The sequence below is a fragment of the Diadema antillarum genome, unplaced genomic scaffold (assembly GCF_040938485.1).
Source record: "Diadema antillarum isolate AM-2024a unplaced genomic scaffold, OU_Dant_1.0 seq00001836_RagTag, whole genome shotgun sequence".
Classification (NCBI taxonomy): Eukaryota; Metazoa; Echinodermata; class Echinoidea; order Diadematoida; family Diadematidae; genus Diadema; species Diadema antillarum.
The window spans coordinates 214,565-235,000 of record NW_027272509.1 but is presented as its reverse complement, the minus strand read 5'-3'; the positions used below and the strand labels follow the sequence as shown (position 1 = coordinate 235,000).

General features: G+C 38.6%; 2 protein-coding genes across 3 annotated transcripts in view; both read right to left on the bottom strand.

The window, feature by feature from the left end:
• LOC139712657 (ATP-dependent translocase ABCB1-like) overlaps positions 1-7,238 on the bottom strand; it is a 31,806-nt gene extending 24,568 nt beyond the window's left edge. Inside the window, exons 1-5 of the mRNA XM_071624465.1 lie at positions 7,225-7,238; positions 4,873-4,981; positions 1,843-2,118; positions 1,101-1,234; positions 221-297 (exon numbers count right to left, since the gene is read on the bottom strand). Coding sequence (XP_071480566.1) covers positions 221-297; positions 1,101-1,234; positions 1,843-2,118; positions 4,873-4,981; positions 7,225-7,238 — 610 coding nt within the window. The remainder of the gene's footprint in view (positions 1-220; positions 298-1,100; positions 1,235-1,842; positions 2,119-4,872; positions 4,982-7,224) is intronic.
• A 6,843-nt stretch (positions 7,239-14,081) lies between these two features.
• The window catches only part of LOC139712652 (ATP-dependent translocase ABCB1-like), a 69,916-nt gene continuing 63,561 nt past the window's right edge, over positions 14,082-20,436 (bottom strand). For both annotated transcript variants that reach the window (XM_071624460.1, XM_071624459.1), the window contains exons 23-26: positions 19,939-20,136; positions 18,948-19,151; positions 18,309-18,455; positions 14,082-17,478 (exon numbers count right to left, since the gene is read on the bottom strand). In XM_071624460.1, the coding sequence (XP_071480561.1) occupies positions 17,281-17,478; positions 18,309-18,455; positions 18,948-19,151; positions 19,939-20,136 (747 nt within the window). In that variant the 3' untranslated portion in view covers positions 14,082-17,280. The remainder of the gene's footprint in view (positions 17,479-18,308; positions 18,456-18,947; positions 19,152-19,938; positions 20,137-20,436) is intronic.

Sequence of the window (20,436 nt, the reverse complement as noted above, 5' to 3'; positions counted from 1 at the left end):
TTACAAAAGGAAGACAGCATGATTACATTCATCGCACAAGGTAATCATCCATACAAGGTAGGTCATCTGTCGGACAAAATAGGCATCAATAAACAAGCTGAAACTCATTCGAACTGCAGAGTCCCTAGTGATCATTGTGTTGTACCACTGTCTTCATCTATTCTGAGAAATGTTTATTCATACTCCATGCATGCCTAGAAGCAAAAGTGATCAGACTTACCCCCTAAGAAGAGGAAGGCATACTGCATACTAATGGCCATTTTGTCGCCCAGTCCTTCTTTCACCTTTATCATATCGCTGCAGGGGGTATAGAGGGCAGACATAATTATTGAAAGTAGTTTGCAAACATAATAGTAAACATTTATAGTAAACGCGACCTATCTACCATAGAAAGAAATTTTTCTACAACCATGCGGGTACATTTAATTAATATATTTATAATTCTCCTTTAAAGGCCCATTCATTCAAGTAAGCGAGCAAAAGGCACAAGCACACCGCGGCTTAACAGTGAGGGGCATTGAACAACGCTTATAACACCAGGCAGGTTAACTCGATTTAAATCAAGTTGCTCACGTCGTGGTGTAATTAATTAGAAGCACTGACGTTAACTGACGCACTTCTTTATAATATAACTTCTGTAAAATTAGGGAGGTCACAAGGCAACCGCTGTGCTATTTGAAATAATTAGCCTTGTCGAGAAAGGGGAGAAACCAAGAACAAAACAAAGCAGAAAAACAATAAAACATAACTAAAGCCCATCAGACTCGGTGAAAATAATGTGTGGATTAAAGCCAATAATGAGACTTGAGAGGGTATGACGTCATCTCCATGTCAAATGCTTTTTACTGATACAAATGTATCACTCTAACTCATAAGATATGAAAAGATAGAAATTCTATAACTTCCTTATTTCATGTCCAACTTTTGATGAAACATCCACCATGTTATTTGTTTACTTTTACTCTATTCATTAGACCCCGTAGAGGGCATGGTGTGGCATTGCATCGTCAAGAAAACGAGTTGACTGTCCAGTTTCGATGGGACCATACTGCATGCAGTGACAGCGATTCGCTGCAACAAGAGGTAAACAATTCACTTACTCGGCCAGCCGTGACGTCAGCTCGCCGCTCTTGTGAACGTCGAACCACTTGATCTCTTGATGCAAGATGGCGTCGAAAAACGCGGTTCGAATCTTGTAGATCTGCCGCTCGCAGGCTAAAGTCCACATAGATGTCTGAAATTACAAGATGTAATTCATGGAATACATGTATATTATGTGTGAAACGTGCAGTTCTGTGATATCAGTTATAAGTATCAGCTTCTTACAATATTTCTCTTTACAGATGAAAGTAAAAACAAACTTATATTTGAGTACCCAAAAGTTGGCAGTTCCACTTCTGCGAGCATCATGAATAGTATTAGCCAATAAAATATGAATGCATAGATAACTAGACAAGAGAAAGATAGATAGACAGATAGATAGATAGATAGATAGATAGATAGATAGAGATGACTGACTGAATTTATTAATCAATTGACGATTAGATAGACAACTAAATGAATAAAGGTACATCATAAATGAATGAAAATGTATAATTTCCCACAAAATAATCACTCACGTTACATGATGCCGTGGTTGTTGCATCACTAGGGATAACTAATGACAGATTAGAATGTTGATACATTGAAAATAATTCCCGTGTATTCTTGATAAGATAATCAGAGAAAATTATTTCATGAGAAAAAGAAATACTAAAATGCGTGCGATCTTCATGAGCAATAATGTGATGGAATAAATACAATAATGGTTATTAGAAGATATATCACGGCGTTTGCTCTCACCTGCAAATACCCCATGGCTAGGGATCCGAATGCAATGTAGGTAAAGATCAGGGCGTATTCTGCCATCTGGTTGTCGAACTCTCTGACGGGGTCGTAGTTCGGGTCCGGGGTCGTCATATCAGTCTCGTTGGTCGTAGCGTTCGCCCCGAACTGGACGAACTCGTCGACGAGGTTGCCGAAGAAAATGTTGAGCACAGGCCATGCGGCACCGTGCACCATTGCGGCCAGCGAGCCGATGAAAATGAGAAGTCCATCCAGCGGCGTCGCGTAGCGATACTGGAATGCGCATGTTTGGCATGATCAAGAAGAGGAGCTATAAAATGGAATCTCTCGACGTGTTTTAACACTTTTCTTTATCAATGATTGTGCGTCTGTTGGTTTTGTAAAGTTGTTTGATGGGAAGTTTGTTATAATATATGGCACTTGGTGTATATTTTTTTTTTCTGAGAGGGTGAGATTGTGTGTGTGTGTGTGTGTGTGTGTGCTGTTTCTAGTGATCTCGTCTTCTTGTTCTTGCTGTCTTCATCTTTCCTCTTCTTCATCTTTTTCTTTTTCTTCTTCTTCTTCTTCTTCTTCTTCTTCTTCTTCTTCTTCATTTTCTTCTGCTTCTTCCTGGTATTGTTTTGGTTGTTCTTCTTCATCTTTTTCTTCTGGGGCAAGGGCGGCATGGCATTTGAAGAGTACCCCATTGTAAACATACATCTCAATCATTCGCTGTCACAATCCAAATTATTCTTTGAAACCAGCAGTCTTCCATGCTTCAATGATAAATAAGAATTAACAAAATATTTTTACTGTCCATACAAACATAATGTATGAAAATATACATGTGATAGATATCCATATATGGAAATATTGTGGACAAGTGTAATGTTACTGACCGTAACGTTCTACTAACCATGTTTTGGGGTTTATCTAAAAGATTATGGGTTGAACCGCGAATGATACTTCCTGCAACATTATTCATGATGCTATAATTGAAATTAATGCGACTATTTGTTGCAGCATCTTACATTATTTTTAGCAAACCTTTTTTTTTCAATTGTCAGACATTGCTTTGTTTCTCAAGTCCTTTCTGTAACGTTACTTACCGACCTTTTAAGTTACCCTAATAGTACTTAAGTATTCACGTCATTATCACTCCCATGTCTAAATTGCTATTAGAGCAACTGCTATAGTGTGCAGCATGTGGTTACTTGTTCTCATTTTATCACACACATAAATGCATGTGAGAAGAATCTTCTGAGCCCCGAGTAATAGTCATTCTCTTTTGTTTATCCTTACTTTTGGTCTTAATTGTACCCGTGCTCCTCATCCTGTTCCCCTTACCAGGCTTTTGTTGGGACCTACACTCAACAAGCTTTGCTTTTTAGTAGGTTCCATCGTATTTCTCTTCGCATCCTTTACTTTGATTGAAAATGACACATCGACCGTTATGTATTACTTTGGTATTCCTATTTCTTCATGTATATATCCAAGCTGGACATTCTGTATTATATTTTGTTATAAACCATGTATTTTCCATCGAGAAATACGAAAATAAATTGAAATTGAAAATTGAAAAATTGAATAAATAGTGATTTAGTACAAGAAGCAAATAATAAATGTAAATTTGCTGAAATGTAACGTTACCATGAAAACTGTGAAAACCCTAAAGCAGATTTAAGAAAACAATAATGAACATTCTTCTTAATACTCAAGTATTATTGTAAGGTCCATGCACATTGGCAGACAGCACGAAGTACATTGAACAATTACCGTCACAATATTTCCCTCTTTTTTGTCCTCATTTCCCTTGCTCTTTCCAATACTCAGTACTTCATTTTCAGGCCATCATCATTTCAAGCATAGATTATGAATACTAGTAGTTTAATTGCAAAATGAGCTAAGCACTATTTCTAAACATTTCAAAGTCCATCATCAGAAAAAGCAGAATGAAACCTTTCAAGTAATACCTGACTTGTGACATGACAAGCCATATTCTAGAAGTTGTGATCAAAAATATTCTGTGTACATGTGTATTTTCTAATTATTACCTCCGCCAAGGGAGGAGGTTATGTTTTCGTTACCGTTGTGTGTTCGTTCGTTCGTTCGTTCGTTCGTTCGTTCGTTCGTTCGTTCGTTCGTTCGTTCGTTCGTTAGTTAGTTTGTCCGTGTGCAAAATAACTCAAAAAGTAGTTAACGGATTGGAATGAAACTTGCAAGAAAGGTTGAGAATGACACAAGTAACAAACAATTAACTTTTGGTAGTGATCCGATAATTTTGGGGGAATTTATGAAGGATTTTTAATATTTTGGCAGGTAGGGTCAATGAACTTGGGAGTCCAGGCTGCGCGTATTTGAGGTTTGCATGCGCGCACTAAAGTGCGTGCTCTAGTTTCTGTTAGGGTGAGGCGCGCCGCCGTGCAGCTGAGGGTTTATGACGTAACAAAGGCTTCTATATTGGGAAAAGAAGGCAACTTTCAGCACACAATGCTGTAAGTACGTATGGGTGGAAATCACTGATATCTCTATGGAAGAACAAAAACGATTTGCATGCTTGGCGGAGGTCTGCGCTCTCAGAGTGCTTCTCTAGTTTTCTTTTGTTTTTAGCAGCTTTAAACACAAATATCTAGCTCTTTTTGCGATAAAACTCTTCATACATAGGCTTATGATGTGCGGTCGCTGCTACATATTTCCCTTCAGAAATATTCCTTTTATTTGACATTACCAGTGGTGGTTTAATAACAAATTTGCATGTTCTGTACATTGTGCTCTGCTGTCAGCAATGTTGAAAAAAAAAACATAATCATCAATGATCTTATCTTGTACTGACATGTTGAAAAATCAAGAAATATAACCAAACCAAACTGTGAGCATAAGCTCCATCGAAAACCATCGGAGACATATAGGATCCGTCTATATTATCTACAGAGGAGCGTGAAAGACATTTGTGATTTGAATCTTCAGTCAACATCCAATAGATATTGTTTGATTGAACATAGAAACAAACAAACATAAATAAATAAAACGTATTTGCAAATTACTCACCAGCCGTGTCAAGGGAACCTTCGGCCCATCTTCTTTAGGAGTATCTTCCTTTTCTTTAGGAGTATCTTCCTTTTCTTTGAGAGTATCTTCTTTTTCCTCTTTTTCAGTCCTGAGAGAGAAGAAAGAGAGAGGGAGAGATGGAGAGGATGAGGGAAGGGGGAGGGAGGGGCGAAAGAAAAGTCATTGGTTATTTTCTATATGTGAAGAGTCTAGTGAAGATTATTCAACAATGCGCCTGTTCAATCAAAATTAACCACAGGTCTATTATGCCATCAACATCTTTCAGACAATTGATTACGTTTGATAAGTGGAGACAGATACGATTAGTATTGGTGTAGCATTGACGTCTGTAAAGTGTGTATGTGTTTGTGTACGTATTCGTTCGTTTATCTGTTTGTTTGTGTGTTTTTCTGTGAGGTATAGGGATCTTGGAAAGCAAAATTTCTCCACGGGCCTTGAACCTTGAATGGGTAATCCTTGAAGCAACTTTTTTTTAGTAGAAAGTTAAACTGGTTCGGTTGGTGTGATGACGACATTCGTTTGGTCGATCACGGTGCTTGAAAGTGTTTTTACCATTGATAATAATTCCAACAACAACAAAAAAGAAAGAAATGACATTCGTAAGCAAGTACAGGTACATGTACAACTTTATCTGTCATGCTTGCATCATTTCGGACCTAACAGCAGGCTCCAACCTTCTGATGATTGGCAGGGTAGCCTTCTAGAAGGTATCAACAGTAGGTGCAGTGACGGCATTGCATGGTTGGTAGAGAGAGTTTGTGAAAGTTAACCTGAGAATACCACAGCACGTAAAAGGGATGGTATATAGGTTTGGCTGAGATGGGGATTCAGGCTTTACTTTTTGCGAGATAATTAGAAACCGTTTAAAAGAAATATTAAAGAGCATACCCTTCTAAGATAGATTGAATTAGTTTTAAGGATTTTTTGTGAAAATCGAATTTGAAAAGGCCGAAATATCGAGAAAAAAAACAAACAACAACAATAATGTTCTCCTAATAATAGGTTGGAACCAATCTTTACTAGGACCACTTTGTTATTGGAAAACTTAGCAATTTCAAACCCGATTTCCATCAGATAGACTTTTAATTCCTCTTAGAATAGTGTGCTCTTTAATATTTCATTTAATTGGTTTCTCATTATCTCGCAAAAGCTAAGACCTGAATATACCCATCTCAGCCAAAACTATACTATCCCTTAATAGTGTCTATGAGGAATGCGCGTTGTAGTAAAATCGGTCCGTCCTAAACGGGTTAAAAAAAAATAATGGTTAACATTGCTTACAGACAAAGGTGAGTATGCGTGATACAATGCCATTATCCCCGAGACCCTCCAATGAACAGATGTGGTGAATCCGCTTTGGGTTTGTCTTTTCAATGTTTGTTTGTTTGTTTGTTTGTTTGTTTGCTTGCTTGCTTGCTTGCTTGTTTGTTGTTGTTGGGTTTTTGTTTTTTTGTTGTTGTTTTTTTTTTGGGGGGGGGGGTTGTATTCAAGACGCTGTGTGCATTCCAATCTACCGGTTATAGCCTATTGATGAATTAATGACTTTGATAATGATGCACTAAAGTGATAGTATAGTATTGGTGGAGATGAGGACTGCTGTCCTTATCTTATTTGACGAAAATCGGTTTTGGAATGGCTGAGACATCCAAAAACAAAGTAAAACAAAGCAATCATAATAAAAGGTGGGTCCTACCTTTTATTAGGATTGCTCTATTTTGGATATCCCTGCCATTTCAAAAGCAATTTTCGTCAAATAAACGTTGAATTCCTCTTGGAATTACATGCTCTTTCACATTTCGTAAAGAGGTTTCTCAAATGTTATCTCAACAAAAATGTGAGAAATCTGAAGGTATGTCTCAACCAAAACTATACAATCCCTTTAACAACAATCGAACATAAGTCATATAGTTCCCATAACATGAAAATATCATATATGTATCGTGCACTTGTATGAGGTTATAGTTATTAATTAGTATGCTTCTGTCGCTGAATTAGAGTGGAATTATAAGACGCGATAAGCAGACAACTAGATTAGTCTATAGATCCAGAAGAACTGACCACAAACATTCAAGCGCAACGACAAGATTTTCTAGCGCGAGTAGGCCTAATGTCCAGTTTCAGTGGTCACTCTCAATTAAACCCACTGGTCTACGTGCAAATCCGTATTGATTGCCTCTCATCCCGCACCGGTCATTATCTTGCCGTCCTGTCAAATGTAAAATTATTGAAAATGAAAAGGCATAGCCGGCAGAAGACATTTTTTTTTTTTTTTTACCGTTCTACTTATGAAATGATTGAATCAGTAAAATCATTTCGTCATTTATTACTCACCCTGTATCAGCCATGATTCAAAACTTAAGCACTTGTGGAAGAGTTAAAAGTTGCTCCCCTGTTAAACACCTCTCTTCAAAGTTACCTTCGATCCGACCCATCCATAATAGTTTAGAGTAGACCCAGTGTACATAGTTTAGGCTGATCTTACTGCACCCATACCCAACGGGCACCCTGGCGGGTCACTACCCACAGTGTAGTTGGCTAGACTATCGCCGCCAATACAGAATCGAGTTGTAATAGCTAGCTATAGGTACCCGTGTATTGTCTGTCGGTGTTTTTGCTCTGCACATCACAATACATCGCGAGTATGAGATCTCCTCAAGATCTTGTCCTCCACTGGCCTTTATTACGTCATAATCACGCAGTTGCCGGTTGCCAGGCGCTAGGCTATTTCTATCTTGCCACAGATGACGCTTCAAATCTTAATACACAGTGCCACGGACAGTTTATTAATGCCCCCCCCCCCTTCTCTCTCTCTCTCTCCCTCTCTTTCTCCCTCTCTCTCTCTCTCTCTCTCTCTCTCTCTCTCTCTCTCTCTCTCTCTCTCTTTCTCTCTACATCAGCACTCCGAACTCTCCGGTGTCAACGAACTACATGTCAGTAGTATTACTGTACTGAACGTGTTTGTAGCATTACTGGTTGCAGGGTCGCTCAAATTGTTTAAAATCATTTCAAAAATATCTTTATTTTTCAGTGCCTGTAACCAGGTAACATGATATATATCATTCTTCTGTTAAAGATTGAAAACTTTTGATTAGATTACTTGATTTTGACAAAGTTCATATCATGTCGATATTTCACGCCAAATGTGAAATTTTGCTTTGTAAGAGTACATTTTTGTATTGAACAATCATATATTTTCACTTTTCATATAACTTTGTCAGTATTTTTTTCCATCGACTTTTACAGATATCTTTGTATTTCCCTCTTATCATTTCAAAGATATCTGAATAAATTGTAAAGCACGTTAGCAGTGTCTATGTAGGTCCACAAGTCGATTATTCCGATGGTGCTTCGAGTAATGAGGCATGATTTTACGGTATTCTTAGCTTAAATATTTGATTTTCGGATGGAACTCAGTTTTTTTAATCAGTTTGATTTTTAAGTGATTATGTTCCAGTTGTATATCACGAGTTTTTTCCCAAAATACCAGCTGATATTTAAAACTACAAAAAGCATAAATTCACCTTATTCGGTCACTTTACTGGCTTTCGGCAGTTTTTGACAATGGGCATGTCAAACTCCATGGTCCACAGGTAACGACCAATCTACTTCACATTCATTCTGGCCAGGATTACAAGGTCCCAACCGATGTGAGAACCATTTTTACATAGAAACAGATGAAGAGTTTGTTCGCAAAAACCGATAAGTCCATTTTTTGAAGATTTTGAAGTACGGTCTCTGTCATAAAGTACAAAGTAATACCTTTTAAATGATATATTGGTCATTACATATAAAGGTACATTTTTGAAATTATGGTCAAAAGAAGCAAAAATTCTCTTATCATTCTCATTATTTTTCTTGACCTTTAATCGCAAATATCTCCATTTGGCAAATATGGACTTATCGGTTTTTGCGAACAAATTCTTCAGATACTCAGACCCTCTAAGCTGCTCAAACTACTCGTGGTTTGCAGCATCAATTGAAAATATGCGATAATAATATTTTACCGACAGACAGAATCTATAAAATCAAATCGATAATAGTATATGGGACCTATACAGTATAGGCCTGGCCTATAAAGAAATACAGGATGGACGACATCAAAAATGGTGTCAGGTGCAAATGCCCGAGGATCTTTATTTTCAACCCTGCTGCTTGAACAATCCCGATTTACGAGGGGATTTCACAAGACTGACACAAAAGACTATGCCCGTTTGTTACCTCTCGTAACGTAATTCCAGCATTAAAAAGGAACATAATTATACCACTATCAGATTAAGCAAGAGTGGCATGAATTAATGTACAAATTCGATATTTGAATTTATAGGGCCTATGTATTACTTTAAATCAGGGACTTCCAAAATATGAAGAAAAGATAACTCAAAGGATTATGCCATGAGTCTGGTGCATTGGAATTGTCAGTGCATGAATCAACTATTGTTAGGCAAACTGAAGTCCCTTCCCCTCCACCCACCCCCCCCCCCCCCCCTCACCTCCCGGTTTTGGGCTGAAAGACGTTAACATATAAGACGCAACACCTGCATGTAAACAGAACATTATATCTAGAGGATAAGTTAAAATGAGTGTGTACTGACAAACTATCAATTCAATTTTTGAAAAAGTCCGTGTGTCCTATAAAACTTATCATCATTACTAGTAATTTCAGTGTTAGAGGTGAAACTATTTGAATTGAATCTGTATAACAAAAAAGTCATGTAGGGGCCTACATAGTACTGTTCAGAATTTTGCGTTTCAGTATAAAAGGAGGGAGGGGGGAATTTATTGTTAAAGTTTATTATAGGGTCACAGAGGGTCAATGATTTCACCCAATATCTTGCTTTTTTTTTCATCAGTCAAGACGGGAAAGTTTTTATGATCGGTTTTATACAGAATAGATAAAAACATTGTAGTCCCATACACCCGCATATCTGTGGTATCTGACATGCACCATCCCATCTTGTTTCCTATAATTCTTTTTCTTCTACTACTCCAACTTCTTCTTCTTCTTCTTCTTCTTCTTCTTCTTCTTCTTCTTCTTCTTCTCCTTAATGTTGCTTGATCATTCGATCGGCACTTTGTCATTAAATTTTGTCAACAAACTTAAAATCAATCTTCTCTAGTTTGCAGAATCCTTCGTTAATATACCCTAATTACATATCATACCTTATAAAAGTAAAACTTACGTCAAACGAATCACATCCTGCATAATACCTGGCATTTTACCCTTCCTCTTGTTTTAATCATGATATTATACAGAAGTTCCAAGCAGTTTCCTAACTAGAAAGCTTTCAGAGTGAATACAAGAAGAAATGGCAAATGTAACAATCAATGCCTGATAATTTCTTACACAATAATCAAAAATTTGTATTTTAAAAACAATTAATTGCAATTACTCTTGCTCTATTATCCAGGATCGAACTCTTCTATGATAGAGGGCGTAAAAATGTTGTTTGTGGTATAACTTGGTGTTCGGGCCTTGTATTATTCTGGAGTAAACTTAACTTGGAATGGAATGATAGAGTTTTACAGCAGAATGAAAATGGTAGGAATTATTCTACTATCACAACCCACATGTGGATGGTAAGGGTACATACTTTCGGTTGAGGTATATACTTCAGGTTTCAAATGTTTCTTATAATGACTTTCTTTTTAGATAATAAGAAACCTCTTACGAAATATTAAAGGACATTTAATTCTGAGAGAGAATCAAAGTTGATTTGATGAAAATTAATTTTGAAATGGCTGAGGTATTCAAAATAAAGCGATAATGATATAAGGTGGGACACACCTTTCATTGGGAATGCCTTGCTTTACTTTGCTTTTGGATACTTCAGCCATTTCAAACCCGATTTTCATCAAATAAACTTTGAATTCCTTTTAGAATTATATGTTCTTTAACATTCTACAGAGTGGTTTCAAAGTATCTCGCAAAAAAAAAAGTTAAAAGCGGAATCCTCACTTCAACCGAAACTATACTGAATATTGACACTTACATTCTCAAACTGTCCTCCATGCGCTGGTGGTGAGCTGCCGTCTGCTAAGATGTAATATGAACCAATAGTTGATGCTACAGAAGACGAAAATCGGCTGTTCGTCGCCCAAAGAATTAGATCACTAGCAACAATACAAGCGTGTATGCTATCTCCTGACCGACTGTAGGCCTGTTCTCTACGGCTGCCGGGTCAGTGACGGTGATACAGCGTATTTAAATTTGTTAGTGGATACGACGGGGATATTTCCAAAATAGCGGTCCGAGTTATCCTTTTGACAGTAATTTCTATACCGAGGTGTGAAAGCAGTATTTACTGGGATTTTCAGCGGATCTGAAGAAAACCATTATGCAAGTCATGGCTTCCCTCTTCACAGCGGATGAGAGTGTACTGTACAATGCCGTGAACGCTCCATCGATTTTATTTTATCCATTTGGGGGACTATTACGTAACAGCTCTCACTATACTAGGCGACCACGAAAGACGCTCGCGTGCGACAACAAACAGAGCATTTGTTGAGGTATTTATAATGCTGATCAGTGCTTCGATCAGTCTGTCAGTGTAGGTCAGTGAGAATTAAGGCCTAGTACCGGCTTCGTGTTTTTAGCGAATCTGCTTCAGTACTACTCTAGCTGCTGGGTACAATAAACGCACCCATATTGGATGATGAGCTCAACGCGAAAAATCTTCTACGAATAAAACGGAGAAAAACAGAGCAAAACAGAAAAAAAAAGCACAGTACCGTCGATCGCAGTTTGAAACGTCACTAATTCTTTCTGTGCCTGGATTAGGATTAGGATTAGGATTAGGAGACCCACCGCACTGCCGGTCTCATTCACATGGATAAGTCCGTCACGTGGTCTCAAAATAATTGCTCAACATGAATGCAGTTTCTTGTTCCCACCGCCCCCCCCCCCCCCCCGAACTAATGCTTCACAGCAAGGGTGAACCATGGAGGTATGTAGCTAGCTAAATGGATAAACAGTTGGTAGAAGTTATACTATAGCAGTGTATTTCTTCATTACTTTTTGATAAAAATATAGTTATGTACTATTTATAAAACATAATTTCGATGTCCCTCTACAACCCCTCTGTGTACGTCTTAAATCACTTACTCCCAATGTGAAAACAAACAAAAAATGATATTACATGTGACCGATCTTCGTATCAGCGATTTACACTTACCAGCGACTGGTTTCCGGTCATTACTCCGAACTGACGGGACATCGACTCACTCCATCTCATATGCCACCTCCTCACCTATCGTATTTTCATAATGATAATATGCAGCTTTCCTCCCCATTTTGTCGACCTTTATTTCATTTTTCCCATCATCAATTGCAGGGGCGGATCCAGGAATTTCGTAAAGGGGGGGGGGGCGCAAACAATATTTCTGATGCTACTTCCGGGTTTCATCTCATACTTTTTCTTTTTTTTTTCTTTTTTTTTAAGAACAAATAAAGAGGGGGCGCACGCCCGGTGCATCCCCCCCCCCCTGGATCCACCACTGAATTGTGACATTTTTTTTTTTTCTGAGAAATACTCTGCAGTGTCACAACCACTCAAAGTATACCCCCTAGCTGGCCCTATAATAACCTCGGTATAATCGTATCTTGGATGATACGATTGACTTCTCAATGCCGACGTTCTGCAGTGTGAAAACAAGAGAACGACAGAAGCAGAACCATATGGTCTGAAGAAAATATTAATGTAATTCCCGAAACTGTAAAACCAGATTTTGTTTCCTTTGTTAGGTGAAAAAATCATTAATCATGCAACGAGTTCATGCATCATGATTATTCAATGCCTCATATTATCGAGAAAGGGACGAGGAGGGGAGAGGAGGGGGTGGGGAACGGAGGGGGAGGGAAAAGAGGAGTTGGATTAATTCTTTTCAAATTCCCATCAAACTGCCAGACAAATCAGTACATCTACCTATAGGCTTACATCAACCACAACAGCAGACATTCACAGACGACAGAAACGTGCATATCTCATAGCATTTGGTAGACAGCTTTCTCGAGCACCTCTCTCTCCCTCTCTCTCCCTCTCTCTCTCCGTCTCTCTCTCTCTCTCTTTCTCTCTCTCTCTTTCTCTCTTTTTCTCTCTCTCTTTCCTTTGTGTTCTTGCTGCTGTCTCCTTTAATTTTGTTTATCGAAGCATGCTACTTGTACGAAGAAAAAAAAAACCTTGTTAACCTTAGTGAAAGGCAGTAATATCGCATTCATGGCAGAAGAAAACAGTACCTACATAATGTAGGGCCTATGTCCTGTGGCATTATATAGCTGATGACTGGTGGGGGGGGGGGGGGGGGGGGGGGAACATACCGAATGTTCCACCCGAAGGGTGTGAAATGCTATCGAGGGAGGTTATAGGTCCCGAGATGAAGACGAGGGACGTATAGACTCCCGAAATAGCATTTCAAACCCTGAGGGTGGAACGTTTGGTACATGTTCCCGACAACAAAAGTCATCATCTGTTATATTATGGGTTAGTCAAATATTATCACACTTTCGTACGCATTACAATAATTGGTCATCTGCCTTTTTCACATTGTATGGAATAGGCAAATTTATCCTGTCGATTGCGTGAAAAATATGATCGTTCAATCGTTTGGTATCGTTTGTCATTTGTTACGTGAAAATGTTTTCCCATGGCAGAACATTACAAAAATGTTCTGCCCATGGGCGAACATAACGAATGTGCCTCCATCACGTGACTGTGTTTAGCCAATCGCTAACCGGTATTTGACTAACCCATTTAATATAATGTTTTGTGTTCTTTAAATGCTTTAATCTATGACTGCATATTTGCGCTACATTGACCGTACAGAAGGGGTGGGATAGGCCTTTGCTTTTAATACACATTTTCCTTGTTATGTCAGTGTTTCATGTGGGAGACAATGACTGTTATGACGCACTTTGGATTTAGCTCGGACTCGTGTCAACTAGAGTTATTACGCCAAACGACAACAATAAATTCATAGTCCTAACAAACAGGTACTCTTTGTTCTGTCAGTAATGGCAGATTGACAGATAACATCAAGTAAGACAACACAAAATGCATCGTCCAAAAGTTCATACAAACCTCCGCCCTCCCCCCCCCCCCCCCCCCCAAAAAAAAATACAAAAAGAAAACGTCCAATGCACACATCAATACAAAAAACCCAACTCTTTGAAGAACACATAGTATTGGATTGTCAGTCAAATACATTGTATGTAACATTTTAATGAAATTATAGACTGTGAGTGACATGATAATAAAGTGAGCAATGTACATAGTTTGAAAATCATCTTTGGTGGCATCGCATATTTTTATCACATTTTGACCCGAATTCACGAAGGTGGTATAATTGAAACTATGGTCTAAACCACGGACAATATGTATGGGGCGCCAAGTGTCGCATGGCCTATTTCATTACGAAATTCGTCATTTCGTCAACAAAATGACCATTAACTTTTGTTGACGTATATGCATGTGTGAGGGTGTGTGTGTGTGTGTGTGTGTGTGTGTGTATGTTTGTGTATGTATGTATGTATGTATGTATGTATATATGTAATGCGAACTATCAGCAATCTTTTCCTCTCCTTGGGACCTTCGTTACACAAATGAACCTAACGAAATGATAATTTCGACGACGAAATGTTGTCATTTCTGTTACGAATGATCATTTCGTCGACGAAATGACTATGATTTCGTAACGAAAAAGGCCATGCGTCACTTGGCGCTCCACATAAATTGTCCATGGTTTAAACCATGGTTTCAATTGTACCACCTTCGTGAAATCGAACCTTTATGATTATGTAAAACTTTCACTAACATCTTTAAAATTGTCTACTGCATATGTATAAGACATGTTGAAGACATGACATGCTGCGTCTAAGTATTAGGCACAATACATTTAAACATATTTAATACATTGTATTCTTGCAATATGTAAACAAAGCAACAAAACGACATGTATTATAAATTGTTATAATTTCAAAAAGATGACGATTATCTTAATACTCATTTCATGGCACAATGATGATTTTTCGTAATTCCTTCACGTTTCAAGCAATCTCGATAGTCAGAGATTAATTTGTGTTTGTATGTATATGTGTGCAGATTTTGTTTTTCGTTCCTTTTCTTATGTCTTGTGTCTAATAATTCATCCCAGTTTGAATACATTAGCCTATAAGCTCATGGGACTGTTGTATAAGAATAAGTGTTTGATTTGATTTTTTTTTCCTTTTCATACGATGATCAGTTACAATCCTGCAGATTCCTTTAACGATGAATAAAATTGCAGCATTCAGCATCAAGGGCAAAGTTGACATTCGTGTAAAGTATGCTCATTGTAGGCACACAAAATGATACAATCAATTGCATCTGAAGTATATATATATATATATATATATATATATATATATATATATATGATTATTAGAATAAATCATTTCACATCAGTGAAGAATCGATCGACAGCCACTGCAGCATCAAATCAAGATCTTTCACGAGAGTCATTCGAAGGATTTTACAACAAGAAAAACTCTGCTCTTGCGCTTTGCCAAGATCCTAGAATGATGTGCTCATATCTATATCGGAAACAAGTTCGAGAAAATAATATTTTTCTCCATGTTTTGCTGTCCTGGGCCACATTTTATCAAAACATAATCGATTTTAAACTTCCTTGACACACAGGCCGTCACAGACTTATGATTGAAATCAACTTTTATAATCAATTATAACTGTTCATAAAACTTGGCCCTGGTTTACAAAGTTGAAAGTTTCTGGTAAACGCTTCTTGAAACGTCACTTATAATCGCTTATCGAAGCCAACCTTCACCTATGTATTTCTGACTCCCTACGAGGAATATCACTATTGAAGCGGATTTTTGTATGAGCACAATACACACAAACAATTAATAAATATTTACATTATATTGGTCCTCTTAAAACGACTCGAGGTATCAGTAAATACCTGGTATAGGGTGGAAGTAATGCGTATTCTTCGAATTTAAAGCACTACGTAATCTAAGATGTACTATACTTGTATTAGGACTTAAATATAATATGATCTCTAAGAAGCTTAGAGAAAACATGGAATCTGCATGGCAACGAAATTCCTCTATGGTGGAAAGATAATTGACAGATAAACATGCATGTAACAAAACAGAAACAAACAAAAACAAAAGTATGAATCGGGCTTGTCTACGGAGATTCGCACGTATCTTTGCACCTGTTGTTATACGCTGCCAACTTGAGTATACTCCCAATTGCAGAGTGTAATTGGCGTACAAGTATTCCACACGATTTATGTAATTTCACATGATGTAGTAAATAAATCGATAGTGCGAAGTATAGATTTGTGGAAATTATTGTGGTCCTTGAGTTGATAAAGCAATACTCTGAAATCCCCAAAACACAATGCGCTGAACAAGGATGATGACATAAGGGGCTCACTTCTACAGTATTCACTAATAGCGCGATGAAATTCCATGACAATATCACTTGCTTGACAGGTCTTGCGTAACATTTGGCAAGTTCACCTGTGTAGAATGCATGCATAATTTCTTTTGTTCTGCTTCCTTGAGCACCTTATCATGAAATTCTACTGGGAATCTGCTATGTCATCATCCTTGTTCATTGTGATTTGTTATAATTCTGGATTTCAAAAACTCATTCCTCTCATTCCTCATTCAAGTCGACATATTCTGAAACTGTGTAACCAGTATAACCAATTTATAGATGTTCAAATGCAAAAGTCTAAAAATCATGTGGAGATCTGTTTTGATTGATCCGGCATAATGAGTATCTTCCGACATTTCGAGGTAGCGCATCAATTTTGTTCCCAAAGTTCATTGCATCGCGTGATGAATTTGTACAAGTTCACCAAACCAGTGAAGACATTCGCTTTTTCCCGTTAAGCTAAAAGTGTGAAGTTTTGTTAAACCTCGGTTTCAGCTCCTGTTCTATCTTTTTATATACACCGAACTTAAGCAACGGTCACAATGAATCATATTATCAATTTCGGTTTTCTCTCCTTCTCTTTCCTCTCCCCTTTCTCTATTTCTCATATTCATCTCGATCTACATCTTTATACCTATCCATCTCTATCAATATATGTTATCTCATTTTTTCCTATTTGCAGACTTGAATTTATATCCCTTGTTCTCCTTGAGTCCGAATGACGTGCCGTGGTTGCTTTGGTCGAGAAATACAATACTCTTTCGTTGAAATGGTATCAGAGGTGGAACCATGAAGTGATATCATTATGTTCTCCCGCGTATAGGGATCAGCTCCTTTAAAGGCCCTTAATGGTGAATCAGTGCACCTGAAAAGAATCCATGAAACTCGTATGATTTCGTCATGCACTGTTTTCTTGTCTGCTTGTTTGGTCTTTTTTTTTTTTGGATCATCACTCAGTCAGCAGCCCGCCGGTCAGAGTGAAGTAGTGACCTTTGGCCTTTATCAACTCCTCGTGACTTCCGCTCTCCACGACTACGCCTTCCCGGATGACGGCGATGACGTTGGCGTTCTTGACGGTGGAGAGGCGGTGGGCGATGACAATGGACGTTCGATCCTTCATGGCGTTGTCGAGGGCTACTTGGACAATCTGAGGGATATGAAAGATAATAAGAGACCATGATTCACTTCCGGTTCCTTTTGTTGTCACACGCCCTTTGTTCACATGAGGGAGCTTTAGATTTTCACCACGCGGACGTTCAAAGGAAAAATAATGTTCCGTGCATGCGCAAATTTGCTTATCAAAATCGATCTCGCGTCGTCTAAGTTTTCATGGTTGGTTCTGGGCCATTTTTGCGAGAAATCAAATTCGAGACGCAAGAGAGAGCTTCTTGATGCAATGATCAAATGGGGGGCATTTTATTTTGTATAGGCTACGTCCTCGCGTAATCTAAAGCTACTTTCCAACACGACGCAGAGAGAGAGAGAGGGTAACAGCCAATGCAATCATCGTCTAAACATCCGCGTAGCAAATCTAAAGCTCCTTATAGGTCCCCGAGGCGCGGGGAAAGTCAAACGCCGCAAGACTTTCCCGTCCAGAACCATAGTGTGGACGCTTGCTGGGACTTGTAGTAGTAGAAGTAAAAGTAGCAGTGGTAGTAGAAGTGGTAAAAGATGTGTAGTAATTTTTTGCGATAACTACCGTCTACTCTACCACAATTTATTCTCTTGAATTACCAGGCACTAGCACTCATATCTACTGGGTTATGAAAGGCAGAGCAGGAAAAATATAATGCCCCCTGAAAAAAATGAACCCGAAAATCCCTTCACGCAGGAGTTCCTGCATGGTCACTTATCCGAAGCTATGCCCGACACATTGCGAAACACGTAACATCGGTCAATTTAGTGTGTGATCTACTTTGTCGACCATTGAGCATGTAAACTCAACAACGAAAAAGACAATCTGTCCGCTATCCTCACCTTTTCGCTCTCCGTGTCCAGAGCCGACGTGGCCTCGTCTAGGAGGAGGATGCGGGGGTTCCTGGCCAGAGCTCTGGCGATGGCCACTCGCTGCTTCTGACCCCCGGACAGCTGGGTTCCTTTCTCACCCACCAGAGTGTCGTAACCCTGAACAAAACAACAAAAAACAACTGTCATTATATCAAACGGTGCGTTTCGGAGTGAAAACTTTGGAACCTAGTATCCTTTGACAACAATCTTACAATCAGTATAAATAGGTTCGAGATTCAATAGAAGAATCAGGGATACTGGAGACAGCTGTTGATTCATAAATTCAAGCGGTATTGTGTGATAGTTACCGACTATTGTGTACAAGGCTGTAATACACATGGATATAAACGTACGTAAGCACATACAAGTATAACAATATAATGTTTAAGTATTATGTACAATGTAATATATTGATATATTATATGCATACATCGTATACTTGTCAGTATGCGTGGGTGTCAAAATACGCGGTGTGGTTTACGTTACATTCTTTATAATCATTACAAACGTTACTGCCTACAGTATTTCAGTTTGATTAACGCGTCATCCGGTCAATCACTGAGGACACGCGTGGTCAACGGTGGTCAGCTGATGACGTCACACTCTTACCGTGGGAAGGGAGGAGATGAAGTCGTGGATGTTGGCCATCTTGGCCACTCGCTCGACGCTTGTCATGTCCATCTCTTCCTCCACGCCGTACTGGATGTTCTCCTTGATGGAGCTAGCGAAGAGGACTGGTTCCTGGCTCACGATGGCCATGTTGGCTCGTAGCCACTGGATGTTGAGGTCCCTAACCGACATTCCGTCCAAAAGCTGCGGTGGGACAGATGACAACGAAAAGTGATTGCTAGCGAGGAGGGAATGTGGTCCCACATAGTAAAAAAAAAGAGCAATAAGCACTGGATTTCTCTCTTGAGTCCTCATCGTAGAGCTTTGTGGAGGCCTATCACGGCTTATGCCGTCTGAGGCTAGCTGTGGTCGCTACATCTACAACATCATCTTAGAGAATGTGAAGAACCGATCGTCGCCTATAGTTTGACGGAAATTTGTTTCTCTCAAATATTCCAAAACTTATTAATTTGACTCTGCACCAAGTTCAGTCTGTCTCGTGCGAAATTTTGATATTCCAAACAGATTTTGAAGAGCCCCAATCGCATTTTTTTTAACCTACCTGGGCCCTGTTTTATGAAGAGTTATAATATTATGATTGCTATCATAAGTCTATGGCAGCCTGTTTGGTAAGCAAATTTATAATCAATCATATCTTTTGATAAAACGGTGCCCCGTGGAATTATTCTTTGGTGGAATGAAACTTAACGACACAAAACGAAACAAATTGAAATTGGCTTCTGCAGATGGAATACAGTATACACATGTCTTTCAGCTCTTGTTGTTTTTGTTGTTGTTGTTGTTGTTGTTGATGATGATGTTGTTGTTGTTGCTTCAAATGGTGACTTTCATTTTACTACCTGTTTCTATAATAAAGAGCGGATCATAATTCTTGAGGGGATTTATGTCCACCAAAATACACAATATGATCGAGGGTCGAAGAGCTAAAAAAAAAAGGAAAGAAAAGAAAGAAAATTGTAGAAAAACGTACCACTGCTCCGTCCTCTGGATCGTACATTCTTTCAAGAAGGGAGACCAGCGTACTCTTGCCACACCCACTTTCGCCCACCAGGGCCACTGTCTGCCCCGGCTTGACCGTCAGGGAGAGCCCCTTGAGCACGTTGATGTCTGGTCGGGTCGGGTAGGCAAACTTGATGCTCTTGTAGTTTATCTCCCCAGACAGCTTATCCTAGAAGGGGTAAATATGATATTAATCATAGACTTTATTATGGAGACATTCCTTCAATCAATCGGGGAATAATGGTGTTTAATGAGAAAAAGAATACACTGATGATGATAACGATAATCAAACAACAAATCATCCTCAAATCATCATCACCATCATCACAACATAATCGCCATCATCATCATCATTATATCCATCATATTCATCATTATCATTATCATCATCAATCATCACCGTCAATCATTATTTTTACCACCTTAACCACCATCATCATCATCATCAATCATCCATTATCATCCATCA